The sequence below is a fragment of the Canis lupus genome, chromosome 30 (assembly GCF_011100685.1).
Source record: "Canis lupus familiaris isolate Mischka breed German Shepherd chromosome 30, alternate assembly UU_Cfam_GSD_1.0, whole genome shotgun sequence".
Taxonomy (NCBI): domain Eukaryota; kingdom Metazoa; phylum Chordata; class Mammalia; order Carnivora; family Canidae; genus Canis; species Canis lupus.
In genome coordinates this window covers 39808618-39827853 of record NC_049251.1, presented here as the reverse complement: position 1 = coordinate 39827853, position 19236 = coordinate 39808618, and the positions used below count along the sequence as shown (strand labels likewise).

The following is a 19236-nucleotide window of genomic DNA, read 5'->3' as shown; positions in this document are numbered from 1 at the left end:
AAAGTAAATTACCAAACTATCTCATGAGTAAAGATATGAAAATAACACACACATGCATATGCACACATAGATTTGTAAATCGAATCCAGGAAGGTATCACGACCAAGTTGAGTTTATTTCAATTATGTAAGTCTAGTTTAACATTTTCAAATCAATTAATATAATCTACCACATAAGCAGAATGAAGGAATAGAGCCTTATGTTCATCTCAACACATGAAAAAAAAGCGCATGATAAAGACTCTTCACAAACTACAACGAACACCATATTTAATGATATAATGCTGAAAGACACAAGGATGCCTACCATCACCACTTTCATTCAATGCTGTACTGAATGCCCTAACCTGTGCAATTAGGTGAGAAAAAGGCAGACAGTGAAACCACAAAATTAACCTGGATTAGTTTGTTAAACTAGAAAATACAGAAATGCTCAAAGAATAATAGGGACCTATCATAAGAGCCAGGTTGAAGGAGCTTCCACTGGCTAAATCTGGGACAATTTGAGCATCAAAATTATGATAGCAACAGATTACAACACTAAATAAAAAATATCCAAGAATCTAGATACACAGAGAGTTGGGAGAATGTAAACTTTTTCCTCATAGTAGATCTTTAATAAATGTTATCATCAAAGAGTGGTGAATGTTTGATGAGGGACAGGGTATTTACATAACCTGAAAGTTTCTCTCAACAAACTACTTATTAATTTTAAAAGAGAAAACACAAAACTGTAAACAGAAAAACCAATACTACATTAACCAAGTGATCAAAGGTAACATGACCAAAAGCAGAACAAACTGGCCATCATCAGTCATGTGATACTCTGCCAAAATATACAAAAATCTGATTCTAGGGACAAAATATACAAAAATCTGATTCTAGGGTGGCTCAGTTGGTTAAGTGCCCAACTCTTGACCTCAGCATAGGTCTTGATTTCAGGGTCATGAGTCCAAGCCTTCCGTCGGGCTTTACACCCTGCTAAGCGCAAGTTTTTTCCATTTTACCATTTTGGATAAAAATCTCTGAATCAAAAAAAAATTAAAAAATTAAAAAAATCTCTGAATCACACTTCCCTCTTAAACAGAGGCTAGTGAACCAACTTCCTCTTTCCTTGGTACTTCCAGGTTATTGTTATCAAACAACAACTTTTGTACGATATTACAGTATGCCCTCGGGAGCTATAGAAGTGCGAAGGATGGCTGCTGTAAAATAAATGGGCCAAAGTGCTGTTTAGATTTTTTGGAGCTCTTTACTTCCTGATGATTATGCAGAACACAAAACCTTAATTCTTAAGTTATGTTCTCTTCTTCCCTATCCAGCTATCACCTTTCAATTCTTATCTTAGAATTATGGGAACGTTACTACTATGGTTCTGGATAAGAAACCCGAGAATTCTACAAGTACAGTGAATATACATATGCTCATTGTGTGAATTATCTGTTATGGATGACCACAGACATTTTTAATTTACTTTTGGGTTTTGGGCCACATTCCTTAAAGTCACGGTTGGCAAACTAGCAGTGCTTTACTACACTTTGCCCATTAGATCTGTTTAAAAACAAGACAAATCAATAGAAAATACTATGAAGCTATAATATGAAATAAAAATCTCTGATACTCTAGGGTATCCTGCAAAGATACTAAATGAAAAAGAGATGGAAGGAAGGAAGGACAAAAAAACGAAGGTTAGTGTGTAAGGTAGTCTGATCACTTACCATCATTCTTTAATTCCCTTGTATGTCAAGAAGCTCATTTACCACATAAACCCCTGGGGTGTGACTCCTACAATAAAATATATATACATATACTCTTAGTCATAACATCGTCAAAAATTATTTATACTTAAAAAGATACAAGTCTCATCACAAGTCTGTCATTACATTAAACAACAAAAAAAAATAAAATCACTCCTTTATATTGCCTATTTTTTTAAAGATTTATTTATTTATGATAGAGAGAGAGAGAGAGAGAGGCAGAGACACAGGAGGAGGGAGAAGCAGGCTCCATGCCGGGAGCCCGACGCAGGACTCGATCCTGGGACTCCAGGATCGCACCCTGGGCCAAAGGCAGGCACCAAACTGCTATGCCACCCAGGGATCCCCATATATTGCCTATTTAGACACAATATAGCATGTTTTAAATATTTCATGCTGAACAATACCTCAATTCTCTCCCCCCCCCCAGATTTTAAGTTAAATAGAAGAAAAACACTGTTAATTACACGAATAGTCTATGACATCCCAATCCAGAGATTTTTTTTTTTTTACTACCATCTATATAGTGCACACAACACACGGTATATCCTTACTCAGTTCACAAATATATGCTTAACCAAAACAAAAGTTTCATAAAGTAACATTTACCCCTGTTGTGTGAGATACACTCTGATATATCCTCATTTTTCAAATGGCCCACTAATGAATGACAATTCAATACACAAAACATAACCTCTTCTTAGGAACTTTCAAAAACTGAGGTTTTATCAGAATATTTTAATTACTATTCCATAAACCTCCACATAGAACAGATCTTACTTTTCAGGATACCAACATAATGAGACCAAACCTTTACTCAAAGAAACCCAAAGCAGAAACCCAGACAGAACACAAAGGATCAAGGATATTGCTAGAAAGGGCATAATCCTGTAAGAAAAGCTAATGAACAAATAAAACAAAGCAATTAGAACCTAGGTACTTTGGGGATCCCTGGGTGGCTCAGCAGTTTGGTGCCTCCCTTCAGCCCAGAGCGTGATCCTGGAGACCGGGGATTGAGTCCCACTTCGGGCTCCCTGCATGGCGCCTGCTTCTCCCTCTGCCTGTGTCTCTGCCTCTCTGTGTGTCTCTCATGAATAAATAAATAAAATTTAAGAAAAAAAAAAAAAAAAGAACCTAGGTATTTCTGGGATGACAGCTTAGGTAATCTATCCTTTGTCAAGTAAATTTGCTCCTTTTAAAATGTGGCACCTTAAATGAAAACACATGTCTACACAAAAGCTTATACCCACGTATTCATGGCAGCATTATATATAATGGCCAAAACAACCCAAATGTCCACCAAATGATGGATAATTAAAACGTGGTATATTCCAATGGAATATTATTGGGCCATAAAAAGGAATAAAGGGCTTATACATGCTACAACATGGAGGAACCTTAAAAACATTATGCTAAGTGAAAGAAGTCAGTCAAAAAAGACAATATATTATATAATTTATAGGTAATTTCCAGAATAGGCAAATCCATAGTCAGAAAATAGATGGGGACGCCTGGGGAGCTCAGTGGTTGAGCATCTGCCTTTGGCTCAGGGCGTGATCCTGGAGTTCCCGGATCCAGTCCCACGTCGGGCTCCCTGCATGGAGCCTGCTTCTCCCTCTGCCTGTCTCTGCCTCTCTCTCTGTGTCTCTCACGAATAAATAAAATCTTTAAAAAAATAGATTATTGGTTGCCTAGAGCTAGGGAGTTGGAGAAAAATGGGAATGATTGCTAACAAGGACAGGGTTTCTTTTTGGGATGATGAAAATATTCTAAAACTCATTATTGTAACGGCTGCACAACTCTGTGAATATACTAAAAGCTATTTTTTAAATGGCCAAATTGTATGGTGTATGAATTATACGTCAATTAAACTGTTCTATGTTTTTACACGCAGTGTCTCTGTTCACAACTCTCAATTCCTCTCCATCTCAAGTAAGAGCCAAAGTCCCCACAGTAGCCTACCATACTCGTACCTCTTGGACCACAACTCAGCTCCTTTCCATTTTGTTCATTCCACTCTAGCCACGCTGGCTTCTTCATGTTCCCCAACATGCAGACACACTCCTGCCTCAGGGCTTTATGCTTATTAGACACTTATTTAGACACTCAACATTTACTCCATCTTTGCTCTCATGTCATTTCCTCAGGTGAGGCCTTCCCAAACACTCTATCATTGCAACCCATCTAAGTGTGCCTGCCTGGCTCAGTCAGTACAGCATGTAACTCTTAATCTCAGGGTATGAGTTCAAGCCCCATGTTGGACATAAAGATTACTTTTAAAAATTAAAATAAAATCTTTAAATAAATAAAGTAGCAACCCATTTATCCTGACTCCCACCCCTGACAGTCCCTATTCCACTTCTCCTCTAGAGCATTTATCACTTTATATTATTTACTTAATTGGTATACTCTCCATCTCTGCCTAGAAGAACATTAGCTTCATGGTGTTTGTTGGTTTTGTTACTGCTATAGCCTCAGTACCTTGAACGGTGTCTGCCATTGAGTAGGCATTAAATACTTATTTACTAATAAATAAAGCCCATGGTAAAGAACATTTGTTCACCAGGTTGCCTTGCTCTCATCCTCCTACATATTCAAAGCCTTCCAAATGTTCCAGATGAACTCAAAAGTCATCTTCAAAAAGTCTACTCTGACATCCCCAGCTGACAGAGATCTTCTACATCTGAATTCCTAGATCACTTCCTCTGTATTCTTCTAAAAAGTAGGGGAAAACATGATATAGCAGAAAGAGTATATAGAGACATTGATATCAACCAAATCACTGGCTATGCGACCTTGAGAAGTCATTTAATGTCTTTGAGTGTCAGTATTCTCATCTTTATAAAGATGAAGAGTTTTAAAAAGCTATGTCCTCATTTTTCCAAAATAGATAAACAAATAGCTAACAAGAACACGAAAAGATGTTGAACATCATTAATCCTTACAGATATACAAATCACAACCACAATAAGGTACCACTTCATACCCACTAGGATGGATGGCTATAATCCAAAAGACAAACAATAACAAGTATTGGGGAGGTTATGAAAAAATTGGAGGCAACATATGCTGCTGGTTAGGAATGTAAAACGCTGTAGCTGATTTTGTAAATAGTCTGGCAGTTCCTCAAAAAGTTAAACATAGCTACCATATGACCTAGCAATTCTACTCCTAGGTATATAGCCAAGAGAAATAAAAACCTATGTCCACACCAAAATTTGCATACAAATGTTTACAGCAGCATCAATTCACAATACTCAAAAGGTGAAATAATCCAAATGTCCATCAACTGATGGATAAAATAGAATGTGGTGTATCTACACAATAAAATATTATTTAGCCGCAAAAAGACATGAAGTTTCTGAAAAAGTCAAAACTCTGAATCATAGACAGGGAAAAGATCAAATGTTATAGAAGTTAGGGAGAAGGAAGGATAAACAGGCAGGACACAGAGAATGTTTACGGTGGTAAAAATATTCTATATGATACTATAATGGTGGATATAGTACATGTCATTACACATTTTTCCAAACCCATAAACACAACACCTAGAGTAATCTACAGACTTGGGTGTGATAGGGACTTCACAATGTCAATGTAAGTTAAATCAATTGGTAGGGGATGTTGATAAAGGGGAGCTAAACATAAGTAGAGGTAGGAAGAATATGGGAAGTCTCTGTACTTTCCTCTCAATTTAAATGCTAATAGCGGATTAAAACCTGTAGATACGGTTTGGCTTTAGAAGTCTGGTGCATTGGGGTGACTGTTTGGTGTCACCAAGAGGACGTTCCATGCCAGCCGGGCAGCTGCACTCCTCTCTTGGATGAACAACGGCAAATGAAAGAGCAATACCAAGCTTTGGGAACATAAAGCTGCAAGGAAGCAGAAGAGGACACGGAGTGTAGTTATGACAAGCCTGGGCCATGGACCAGGACTCTGGGATCACGCTCTGAGCCGAAGGCAGATGCTCAACCACTGAGCCACCCAGGTGCCCCTGTAGGGTGGCTTTAATAAGACATTTTCTTCAATTGCTGTTAGATCTCTAAATAGGAAATAATGTTTAAATATACAAAATGTGCATTCTTTGTCTTCAGTTTCTGAAATGTGAATTCTAGTTGTACAGTTAAAAAAAAAAGTGTGACCCTAAAACTGCTCTAAAAAAAAATAAAGTGCCAAAAATAGGGAGTTCTGTTACATGCTACAACGTGAACACTGAAAACATGCTAAATGGAAGAAGCCAGACACAAAAGACCACATATTACATGATTCTGTTAATATGAAATGCCAGAATAGGCAAATCCACAGAGAAAAAAAATGTAGATGAGTGGATGCCTAGGGCTGGTACAGAAGGAAGTAGGATGGAGGAGAGAGGGAGGTCAAGAATGGGGAATGGCTGTTATGGGGTTTCATATTGGGGTTTTGAAAATATTCTAAAGTTAATAGTGATGATGGTTACACAAACCTGTGAATACACTAAAAACCACTGAAGTATACACTTTAATGGCTGAATTTTATGGTATCTGAGATATATCTTAATAAAGCTATTAAAAAAAAAACTAATACCTAATCCAGAACTCCCAAAATTTCAGGCATTCGGTTACTCCTTTCATATTTGTCATGACTACCATCCATACTATTATTTATATAACATTTTTCCTAAATAAAACTTTTACTTCCACTGTAAAAGAAAATGTATAACACTACCATAAACAAAAAAATCAGTTAATATAAAAAAAATAGATATGGCAAATATTGGCAGTGCTACCCAAATAAATTTGAGAAACTCTAGGTTACTGCAAAACAATGGGCAAACAGAAAATGGAGCACGCCTCCGTGCGTGCGCGCGCGCGCGCACACACACACACACACACACACACACAAGAAAACAAGTCAGTAAACAGAGCAGACACTAGGATTGACTGGGCCAGAGATTTCAAAATAAGCTCTTGCCAGTGAGAAACTGAAGTCTCACGTGTCCTAGCCTGCCCTATAGTCCCAGAAAGTCTACAGAGACACCTGAGAGTCCTACAAATGATAATGGGAAGATTGGCTCAATTGCCAAGAAAGGCCTGCCTCTCTTCTTTACCTGGGTTTAGGTACACAGGTTCTGAAAAGGCAAGAAGTAAATGGCAGACCCCAAACAGTGAGAAGTCTGCTAGGAACTCTACTCTAAAAAATATAGGCCCATCCAACAGAAGCCAGAACAATACATCTATGAATTGTTCTCACGCTTGCTAATAAATCCCAGAAAAACTGGGCTTGGCAATCTCCAATGCTCACAAAATCTATCACTCATGTTCTTGCATTTTCTGAAATTGAAGAAAAATCAAATATTTCCCTGAGTCTGGTACTTAATGCCATTGTCGGCATACTCAAAAACTACCAGTAATTGTTCATGTCTTTGCTAAGTGGAAAATAAATGTATTATGGTAAAATAAGAACTTTGAAGAACAGAGACGTTTTTATAATGCTAAGCTGTTTAGTGAAGTTTTCCATTCTGATCACTCCCATGAATAAATCAACCAGAGGCATTTACCCTTCTCCTGTGAACCTGGCATGCCTCTCTGAAAATACCGAATTACCTTTCTTTTGCAATACTGTATTATATAGGCCTAACACGAACTGAAATCTTTACAAATGAAATATGTCTGAGATTTGCTTCAAACCAATGAAGGGGGGTTAGCTTTTATGAGACAAGATTGTGCATGCGTACGTAATTACTGAAATAGACTGGTAATAGCAATTAATTCTACTATCCTAATCCACATGCTTTCAAAATGTATAATGAACTTACTGATGTGGGAAGCAAAGGCAAAAGAAAAATTAAATTTCCTTCCTACCTACACCCCATTAACAAGTCCTGGAAACTGGCAGAGTGACATTTCTCTAGGGACTCAGCTGCCTCTACATTAATACTTAGCTAAGGGCAAAAGGCAATCTTAGCCTGACCCCCAGGATCTCTAAGTCTACTTTAACATATAAAAATTTCTTTGAAAACTTCATTTCTATTCCGAGATACATGTTGGCAATCATCCCCCCAACATTTGACCCACTGATATACATCTGAAGGGTCTCGCAACTAAGGTTTACTAGACAGCAATAAATGACCTTTCACCAACAATATTTGGCCCCTCAAGGTCCTGGAAACCTTGCTTCCAAAATTCCTTAGAGTCTTACGCTTTCCTTAACCCCCTCCCAACTTGGAAGTATATATAATGGGCCACTCCTCATGACCCCGGTGCAGCTCTTTTTGCCCACAGGTCCTGTCCCTGTGCTTTAATAAAACCGCCTTTTTGCACCAAAGACGTCTCAAGAATCTTTTTTGGCCATCAGCTTCGAACCCTAACATCTTTCCTATATCACTTGCTACTTCAAGAAATTATTAAAAAGTAGTCATTATTTTAGCAAAACTTCGTGAAATTGTTAGTATTTCGTGTCCAGAATAAAGTCTTTCTATATATCACTTCCTCCTAAGAATTTTTGAAGGTGGCTCCACCAGTGAACTGCAGGTCTTTTGCTGTTTCTATTTGATGAGATCTACTACCAAAGCCATCCACGCATAAAACTGGAAACGGATTTTTATTAATTACTTGATCTGTTATTCAAGCCATTTGCAGTTCTCACTTCTACAATTTTAGAAATGCCAATTTCACAATAGATATCAGATTGCACCATTAAAGAATTCCGTTTAACTTCCCACTATATACCCCCACCACTTTTTTTTTTTTTAAGATTTATTTTTATTTATTTATGATAGACATAGAGAGAGAGAGAGAGAGAGAGAGGCAGAGACACAGGCAGAGGGAGAAGCAGGCTCCATGCCGGGGGCCCGATGCGGGACTCCATCCCGGGACTTCAGGATCGCGCCCTGGGCCAAAGGCAGGCAGGAAACCGCTGAGCCACCCAGGGATCCCCACCACCACCACTTTCTAAATGTTTAAAGAATGTTCACTTGTGACTCCCAAATAATTTTGTTTCTCCTTTAAAATTAGGATGAGTTGTGGTTAGTTATAAAGATGAAAGAAAGGGCAGAATCTCAAGCCCCTTCATCTTATCTTTAAAACATTCTTGTGAAGTGATTAAATGAAGTGATATCAACATTAATATCAAATTAACCTTTTAGTGATTCTTAAGTATCTATGAAGCCTTAAGGACATCTTTGAAGTCTATGTTTAAAACACTGTAATTCTATGTTTAGAATACTGTAATTCTATTCTATGTTTAAAACAATGTAATTTTTAATTGACTCTTTAATTACTTAAAATATTAATTCCTAATTCCCAGGACCCCTGGGTGGCTCAGTGGTTGAGCGTCTGCCTTCCCCCAGGGCATGAACCTCAGAGTTTCCAGGATCGAGTCCCATGTTGGGCTCCCTGCATGGAGCCTGCTTCTCCCTCTGCCTGCCTCTCTCTCTCTGTGTCTCTCACGAATAAACACATAAAGTCTTTAAAAATAAAAACATTATCATTTAAACTGTAGTCACCAAAATTATTTACACGTGCATTTGTATGGTAACATTGAATATGTTTCCATGCATAACCCACCAGGTGGACCAACCTAAGATGGTTAACCACAGAGGTTAAAACTGCAGGGCAGCCAGGGTGGCTCAGCAGTTGAGCATCTATCTGCCTTTGGCCCAGGGCTTGATCCTGGGGTCCCAAGATTGAGTCTCACCTCGGGCTCCCTGCATGGAGCCTGCTTCTCCCTCTGCCTGGGTCTCTGCCTCTTTCTCTGTGTGTCTCTCATGAATAAATAAATAAAATCATAAAAAAAAAAAATTTAAAAAGTATAAACTGCAGCACAAGGGAGTGGGGAGAAGAGGTAAGCATTTGCTGAGCGCTTACTATGGGGGACGAGCAGCTCTAATGCTTTACAGACACCTCATTTACTTGCTATCAACAAATCCATGAGGGATCCCTGGGTGGCGCAGCGGTTTGGCGCCTGCCTTTGGCCCAGGGCGCGATCCTGGAGACCCGGGATCAAATCCCACATCGGGCTTCCGGTGCATGGAGCCTGCTTCTCCCTCTGCCTGTGTCTCTGCCTCTCTCTCTCTCACTGTGTGCCTATCATAAATAAATAAATTTAAAAAAAAAAATTTTAACAAATCCATGAGGTGAATATTATCTCCATTTTACAGAAGAGTAAACCAAGGCTCAGAAAAGTTAGTCTCCAAAGGTCAAGCAGTTGAGGCTGGGATTCAAAGTTGGGTCAATCTGCCTTCAAAGGCATCATTATCACACTTCCTCCCACAAAGAAACTTTCCAAATAATATTAGAAATGGACTCTTGGGGATCCCTGGGTGGCGCAGCGGTTTGGCGCCTGCCTTCGGCCCAGGGCGTGATCCTGGAGACCCGGGATCGAGTCCCCCGTCGGGCTCCCGGTGCATGGAGCCTGCTTCTCCTTCTCCCTCTGCCTGTGTCTCTCATGAATAAATGAATAAAATCTTTAAGAAAAAAAAAATTTTTTTGACTCTTTAGGGCAGCCCGGGTGGCTCAGCGGTTAGCGCCGCCTTCAGCCCAGGCCGTGACCCGGGGTCGCGGGATCGAGTCCCACATCAGGCCCCTGCATGGAGCCTGCTTCTCCCTCCGCCTGCGTCTCTCCCTCTCTCTTTCTGTGTCTCTCATGAATAAATCAATGTAATTTTTTTGATTGACTCTTTAATTACTTAAAATATTAATTCCTAAAAAATGAAACCTTTCCATCACTGACGCCGCGGACGGAAGCAAAGTCGGTCAGAGTCACACAAACGCCACCTGGTTGCACTCACGTGTGGGATTTGAGAAGCAAAACAGACGAAGAGGGAGGGGAAGGGAGACAAGATGAAGCCGGGAAGGGCGGCAAACCCTAAAGCGCTCGCACCTACCGGGGCACGGGGGGGGGGGGGGGGGGCGCCGCGGGCGGGGCCGGCGGTTACGCGGGGCCGAGCGGCCGGACGCTGCCCCTGACGCGACCTCCCTCGGGTCCACAGACCTTGAGGGAAAACCCAGGCGGTCGCCGCAGCCTGTCATCGCTTCCGGGGGGGCGTACGCGGACCTTCCGACGCGCGCGTCTCGCGCTGAAGCCCAGGGAGGGCCCCGGCGCCCTCGGCCGCCGCCCCCTGAGGCGAGCGTCACGCCCCCGCCCGCGGCTGCACCACGAGGGGCCGGAGCCGCGGGGACCCGGGGCCGCGACGTGCGGCACAAAGCGCGGCTCCGCGGGTGAGGAGCGGGGCCGCCCCGGGCCGGAGGGCGCGCACCGGCCCGCGGGGACCAGGCCTCCGGGACGCGTCTCGCGGCGGCGGCGGCGGCGGCGGCGGGCACCTGCGCGGGGCGGCCGGCGGCGGCGTCCTCGGGGCCCGCCCCCCGCACGGTCCGCGCCCTCCGGCCCGCGGGAGCCCGCCCGCCGCCGCCCCGGCCTCCGGAGGGAGCCCCGGGCCCGCCCGAGCGGCCGCCATCCCCTCCCCCGCCCCGCCCGCCCGCCAGGTGAGGGACGCCGGGGAAGGGGAGCGCCGCCGCCATCTTGCCCCTGGGACCCCGCGACACACCCAGCCGGCCCGCGCCCCCGCCGCGCCCTCCCCGCCCTCCCCGCCCTCCCCGCCCTGCGCGCCGCGGGCCCGCGCGGACACTCACCCCCGGCCGCCCGGCGCAGTTCGGGGCGGCTCCGAGCGTCCCGCCGGGAAAGGGGCGGGGCGGGGCGGGGCGGCGGCGGGGGCGGGGCGGGGGCGGGGCGGCGGGCCGCGCACCACGTGACGCCAGCGGGCCGCGAGGCTCGGAGCCCCGGGCGCGGCCGTCAGTGCGCCGGCGCGGGCGCGGCGGGGGCGGGGGCGGGGGCGGGGGCGGGGGCGGCTGCTGCTCCTGCTGCTACTCCGCCGGGGGCTGCTCCGCGGCCGCTGCTCCTCCTGCTGCTGCTCCGCGGGCTCCGCGGCCGCCGCTGCTGCCGCTCGGCTCAGCCTCCTCCTCGCCGCGCTGCGCCGGCTCCGCTGCTGCCGGCCGCCGCCTGGGGTTCGCGCCCTCTCCCGCGCCAGCTCCCCGCCGTGCGGGTTCGGGGCCGCGAGCACAAACCCCGGGGACGCGGCTTCCTCTCCTTCGGAGACAGTCACGGCTCTGAACCCAGCCGGGAACTCCGCGCGCCCCAGTCCGTGCGCGGCCGCCGCCGCTCGTTGGGGAACCGCGGCTCGCCCTCGGCCCCCCGCGCCCTCGCTCGCGGCCCCCGCCCGCCCCGCCGCCACGCCCTCGGCCGCGAGTCCCGAGCGGAGCGCCCGGTGCCCGGCCCCGATCTGCCCCCGCGCCCTGCGGAGCCGCGGCGGGTGCCAAGGCCGGTCGGGCCCCCCAGCTGCAGCCGCTGGGAGCGCTCAGCGTGACCCGACGGAGCTCCTGGGTTCGTGGTCGCCAGGTTCTGGGACCTCCCTCCCCTGCCGTTTGTGCGCGCTCCGTCTCTGCCGTCCCCGCTAGCCCCTGCTCCCCTTCCTGGAAACCTCGCTTCGACGTGGGCACCCTCAGGGTAGGGGCAAGCGCTCTCTTCCCACCGGACACTCCCCCTCCGGGTGCTTGCGTTTTACCTACTCTCAGTTAGCATCTCTCGGCCTCAGACGTCCCAGTTTCTCTCTCCAGGCCTGATCTCTGCTCCTGAGCCCCAGATCCAAAGGGTTGAGCACCCGGATACCTCCACTTGACCCTCTCGAAACCCAACCCATTATCTTACTTGTGACGTGTAAGACAGCCTCGTGGGAGATGATTTACACACCACACCACTCACCTACTTAAAGTGGTGGTTTTTAATACATTCACAGTATTGTGCAACCATTGCTACAATTAATTTCTGACTGTTTTCATCACCCCCAAAGGAAACCTCATACTCATTAGTAGTGACTTGCCCATTTTTCCCTCAATTCCCTATTCTGGACTTTCCGTGTAAAGGGAATCATGTAATATGCAGTATTTTGTGATTTAACCTCTTTCAGCATAATATTTTCAAGGTACAGTCACACTGTAGCATATATCAATACTCCAATCTTTTTTGTGGCTAAATGATACTCCATTGTAGGGACATATCACGTTGGATTTATCCATTCATCAGTTAAAGGACATTTAGGTTAGCTCCACTTTTGCATTATTATGAATAATGTTGCTATGAGCATTTGTATGTGAGTTTTTAGGTAGACATGTTTTCATTTCTCTTGGGTACATACCTAGGAGTAGAACTGGGTCATACGGTAACTCTGTGTTTAACTTTTTAAGAAATTACCAGATTACTTACAAAACCAGCTGCACCATTTTACATTCCTACCAGCAGTCAATGAGGGTTCCAATCTCTCCACATCTTTCCCAGCCCTGTATTGTCTGTCTTTTGGATGACAGCCATCTTCGTGGGTATAAAAAGTGGTTGTGATTTTTATTTTCCTAATGACTAACGACATTCAATAGCTATTCATGGGTTTATTGGCCATTTGTGTATGTCTCTGGAGAAATGTCTATTCAAATCCTTTGCCCATTTTTAAGTGGGTTACCACTCGTTAACTTTTGCCACAAAGTCTGTTTCAGTTATTGATCTGCCAAATAGTCTGGTGCCCTTCCTGAAATGCCCCTTTCTCAGCCCCACTGACTTGCTTTGGCCAATAACATTGAACAGAAAGGAGTGCCTGGGTGGCTTAGTGGTTGAGCCTTTGGCTTAGGTTGTGATCCTGGAGTCCTGGGATCGAGTCCCTCATCAAGCTTCCCGCAGGGAGCCTGCTTCTCCCTCTGTCTCTGTCTCTCTTTAAAAAAAAAAAAAAAAATATGAGCAGAAGGGTCAATTCCAAGCAGAAATTTTAAGAGCCAGCTTGTGCGTTTACCATGTCTCTTTTCCATTTGCCAGCAATTTATTTCAGAGAAAAGTTATTCCACCAACCTGGGTTCCAGAGTAAAGATGACATGAAACAGAACCAGATTATGTAATTGCATGATTCCCCGATGGACACATAGCATTTGTTTTAGTAAGCCACTTAGATGTTTGGAACATTTGTTACTGCACCATAACCTAGCCTGTCCTGAAGTACTACTTGTCATATATGCTCTGTGACTAGCTCTACTATCTCTCCAGGCTCCTTGACATGGCCCAGAAGGCTTGAATCAGGCTTGATAACCTCTTCAGCCTCATTTCCAGTCCATTTCCTCAACTACTCTATGCTCCAGACAAAATAAAATACACTGAGACCCTGAAATTCACTTCTCCTTCTCTCTTTCTCTCCCTACCCTGGGCCTTTGTTCATGTTGTTCCTTATTACTGGAATAGTATTAGCTATCTTTGCCTAAGCTTTTTCTATATGCAAACTAGAGAGAGAGAGAATCTCGTTTAATCTGAAAACAGCCCTGAGAATTAGGTAATTTCTACTATATTACAAATCAACAAAGGCCCTAGATTAACTTTTCCTGAGGCAGATAGCTAGAAGTGGGTAGACCTAAGATTTGAAGATTTATTAATTTATTTGAGAGAGTGAGAGAGCGCGCATGCGTGACTGGGGGTAGGTGAGGAGGGTGAGGATCTCAAGCAGACTCCATTCTGAATGGGGAGCCTTATGTAGGGCTCAATGCAGGACCCATCACTGGGCTCAACACAGGTCTCAATATCACAACCCTGAGATCGTGACCTGAGCCAGCATCAAGAGTTGGTCCCTTAAAAAACTGAGCCACCCAGTGCCCCAAGTAGAGCTAGGATTTGAACCCATGTCTGTTTGACTCTAAAGCCCCTCTTTGAATCATTATGCTATGCTAATCTGCTAGAGATAGTTAGCTTTTATTGAACCCTTACTATGTAGCAGGTATCATGCTAAAGCACTTCACATGGACTATATTTAATATAATATTAATTAATATTAATATATTATTAATATTTTATGTAAAGAAATTACATGAAATGGAAGTATAAAATAGTGGTGTCCCACAGCAGATCCCTCTCCTATCTTAGGAAACTGACCTTCCCTTGTTTAAAGATCCTGAATGTAGCAGTTGCCTTTGCAAAGAAAGAGATGTATATTCTCTCTGAATTCTATCCACCACCCCTCATTGCCTCCAAACCCACTTCTATAATCAAATCCAGGAACCCAGGACAGAATTGTAAGATCTATTCTAGGAACAAAAAAAAAAAAAAAAAAAACAACAACATACAATCAAAGAATTGCAATACCTTGTGTATTTATATCTACAGTAACCTAGAAAACTATACAGGAGTAAATTCTAAGGATGTTACATCAGCAAAGATAGCCAGGCTATCATCATATTGATGAGCCAGGCTAAATTGAAATATAGACGTCCTTACCTGAAATTCTGAATTCGATGTACTAAGTCGAGAACCTAGAAGCATCTTTAATAGTTTACTTGGTTGGTTGACTTCAATGAAGCTGAGATGCTAGAACTTCAGTCACATGATGTGGAGAAATGAATTTAAAAGGTCTTATTCAAAAGAGTCAAGCCACAGGGTAAAAAAAAAAAAAAAAAAAAAAATGTGAAAGCATCAAGGTGATGGGAATGTTGAAGTGGATATATTATCCTGCTCACCCTTTTCCTGACCAGGCTTCCTGGAAGGGACTGATGGGCACTAAGGCACTGAGAAAACATAAGTGGGAGAAACATAGACTTCCTTGAAAACTCTGCAATGACTGTCCTCTCTAGATCAAGGAAGATTGAAATGGGTTTTCTGACTCCCATGGTAATGTTGGCAGAATGGCAGAGGCCACATGAGACACGGCCATCGGAGACAAGGGGTCACAATTACCATAATGGACAGCAGGGGTAAAGTGGCAATCAGAATGCTTTGACCCTCAGAAATCTGTGGGGGTACTTACCTGATGACAAGGTCTCTAGGAATGAAATAGATAGGCAGTCTACCGAAGTATTACTTGATATATACAACTGGGAAAACTATAGGTCTAGTGCACAGAAACCTGACTTGAGTTGTCACAAAAGGAAGTCCTGGCGTCTCATTTAGTTCCCAGGTTTAGTTATGCCACATGCCCAGGACCCAGTGACTGAAGGAGAAACTGGGTCCCCTTGAGGAAGGACACTGCAATATTGTCACAACTATATACTATAAATATTTCCCTGAGCCTTTCCCAAAGGAACCTGTAACTGTTAACAAGGCGAGTGTGCACTAAGGAAGGGGACATAGCCAAACTTTTTGAAGGATTATTAGATACTGCTCTGAATTTATGCACATCCTCAGGGACCTGCTGTACTCTGCCACATGTTAGTAATGACAATCAAAAAGACTGTAGAGTAAGTTGTCAACTTCACAAGCATTAGACAGCTTAGATTAAGCTGAATAGATTTAGAGCTTTGGGTGATCAAATAATAAGTTAAATTTATATCCCAGTCCCTCACCCAGAAGGCTCAATGGCTTATGTAGACACATGCTGAGGCAATTTCTAGGTCCTAAATGCCTATTTGGACTAGGCGTACTTGGCAACTGGCAGCTTTTCTGCACTGGCTCCCTGACTCATAATGAGAGGACTACTGTGATAGGTAGAGCTAAGTGGAAACCCCTGGAACTGCCCTTCTCTAACAAAATAGTAAGCCAAAAGTAATACCACATCCCTGAACTGCAGGAATTAGTGCCACCATGAAAGATTTGATAGATGCAGGAATGATGATTCTCATCACACCTCCAACTCCTATGTTTGATAATTACAAAACTAAATGGTGATTTCACTTGCAGCTTCTGATCCAGATATGGTCTTTGCTAGAAGAAATCAACATTGTCGTGCCATCTAGTATGCAGCTATTATTTGACAAATCATTTTCCCCTCATATCAATTAGCACGGATAATGAGAAACAGCAAAGTTTCACTTGTCAGCAATATACTTTTACAATCTTACTCCAGCGTCCTGTCAACTCTCAAACTGTTGTCACAGTATAGCCCACAATGATCTTGACCACCTAGACATCCCACAGAACATCACTCTGATCTACTACATTGATAACACCATGCTGATTGGTGAATAGGAAGCAGCAACCATTCTTAGTAAGACACGTGAATGCCAGAGTCACAAAAATTCAGTGAAAGGATTGTTGCAATAACTCTCTGTAGCAGTGGTTTTCAACCAGAGGCAATTTTTTCCCCTCAGGGACATTTAACAGGAAATACCTAGAGAGATTTTTGGTTGTCACAAGTAGGAGTAAAGGAGTTAGTGGCTACCTACATCTAGTGGGCAGAAGTCAAAGATGCTGCTAAATATCTTGAAATGCACAGGACAGCTCCCCATAACCAAGAAATATGAAGCTCAAATGTCAAGATTAGGTCAAGAATCCTGGCCTCAAAATGAAAGACAAGTTTCTGTACCTTGCACATCCTAATAGAGGATGTCTTGGTGGGCCTCTTTGGATTTTGGAGGCAACATATACCACATTTGGGTATATTTCCCTGACTCATTTACTGAGAAACCTGTGTTCGTAGGGAATGAAAATCTCTGCAGCAGGTCCAGCTGCTACATTGCTACTCAACCCTAATAATTCAGAAGATCCAAAGTGTCTGTGGCAAGTAAGGATACTGTATGAGCCCTTCGGCAAACACCAAAAAAAGAGACCCAAAGCCCAGAATCCCAGGGTTTTGACACAACACCATCTTCTCCTCTGCTGGAAGAACACTGGACTCTGGTAGAGACTGGGTCTTGATAACATCAAGATTGATGTGATCTCAGCTGTCATTCTTGAACTGCCATAAGATTGGACATACATAGCAACAAAGCATCATCAATTAAAAATGGTATAGAAAAGATTATTACACTCGAGCAGGTCAGGAGGAAGTTGCATGGATAGCTAGCTCAGCTCTCGAGCCTCATGAAGAGGCTGTCAGAGGGGGAAAAAACGTGTACCTAGTTTTAAAATGGGTCTGCACAGTATGTTAGCATCAGGTGGAAGTGGACTGCTGTACTGTCACCATTGTATTCAGGAGTCACTCTGAAGGAGTCCACTCTCTCGGTGGGGAGAACTTTGGGCAGCACATTTGGATGTCCATTTTGCCTGAAGAAGTCATGGCCCAAAGTACAAACAACTTCTGACTCATGAGTAGTAGCTCATTATTATGCCTGCTACTCAGAGACTTGGAAAGAATAATACTGGAATATTGCTAACAAGGAAATCTATGGAAGAGGTATATGGATGGACCTCCCAAAACTGGCCAATAGTAAGAGGATTTTTTTAAATTTTTATTTATTTATGATAGTCACACACAGAGAGAGAGAGAGAGGCAGAGACATAGGCAGAGGGAGAAGCAGGCTCCATGCACCGGGAGCCCGACGTGGGATTCGATCCCGGGTCTCCAGGATCGTGCCCTGGGCCAAAGGCAGGCGCCAAACCGCTGCGCCACCCAGGGATCCCAGTAAGAGGATTTTTGCTGCTCATGTGAACACTCATCAAAAGGCATTCACTGCAGAGAAGGCTTTCAATATAACCAGGTGGATGACCCATTTTATGGATGTTGATCAGCTCCTTTGTTAAGCCACCTCCATCCTTGTTGAGTGGCCCTGTGTACTTGCAGCCATGCAACAGGAATAAGGGTATCCATGGGCTCAAGAATGTGACTTCCCTCTCCAAGGCAGAAAGCTCAGCTTGCCCACAGCAGAGGCCAATGTTGAGCCCCTGTTACGATTCTTTGGGGGCAGCAGGGACATGTTGATTATGTTGGACCTCTTCCATTATAGAAGAGCAGAGATTTGTCCTCACTAAAATAGGCACTTTTTTCTCTTTCCCTATCCAAAATGGTTCTGCCAGCAACACCATTTGTGGACTTAATGGAATGTCCTTGATTCCATGATTCATTGTCATGATATCCTAAACAAGCTGCTGCTGCTCACCAAAGATCTCATTTGACAGCAAGAGAAATAGGCTCACATTCTTAGATTTCACTAATCTTATCAAATACCCCATCATCTGAGAACAACTTACATGGTAGATTGTTGGAACGACCTGCTGAAATCATAACTACAGCACTACCTGTAGGATAACACCACTGTGAGACAAAGTGCTGTCCTACAGAATGGAATACATGCTTTGAGCCAGTGACCAACAGATGGTGCTATTTCTCCTATAGGCAAAATACCCAGGGTTCAGAAACCTAATGAATGACCCACTGACAAAATTTACTTTTCCTTCTCCACCAATCTTAGACTCTTCTAGTTTAAAAGTCTTAGTTCCTGTCTTAGTTTAGGTTCTTGTCCTAAGACAGGTCTTGGGGTGCAGATAGTTTGGGCAATGATCCCAGTAAGCACAAATGAAAAAGAGAGGAAAGTGAGCCAGAAAAGGGGAAAAAAGCCAATAAATGTGTGACAATGAGTAGATGAGCACTGAGTCTCACCAAGAACCCTCTGAAAAACAGTGTGGAACAAGCTTCAGAATTGTCCTTCACGGAGATGGGAAAGCAAAAGTATATACCCATCAGCTCCAATTCACAGAACATTCTTTCATGTTTCTGGGCTATACTCCCCTTTGGCAGAGTGTCAGAGAAAGCCCACCAGAAGAGACAAAAGGGA

General features: G+C 43.9%; 1 protein-coding gene across 9 annotated transcripts in view; it reads right to left on the bottom strand.

Annotated features, from left to right (window-relative positions):
- Positions 1-11442, bottom strand: part of SCAPER (S-phase cyclin A associated protein in the ER) — a 432460-nt gene extending 421018 nt beyond the window's left edge. For 6 of the 9 annotated variants that reach the window (XM_038581073.1, XM_038581077.1, XM_038581076.1 and 3 more), the window contains exons 1-2: positions 11365-11442; positions 1718-1784 (exon numbers count right to left, since the gene is read on the bottom strand). In XM_038581073.1, coding sequence (XP_038437001.1) covers positions 1718-1723 — 6 coding nt within the window. In that variant the 5' untranslated portion in view covers positions 1724-1784; positions 11365-11442. Of the gene's footprint in view, positions 1-1717; positions 1785-10523; positions 10569-10726; positions 10747-11364 lie in introns of those variants that run through there. The other 3 variants (XM_038581075.1, XM_038581074.1, XM_038581081.1) reach the window with 3 other exon arrangements.
- Positions 11443-19236: the final 7794 nt, after the last annotated feature.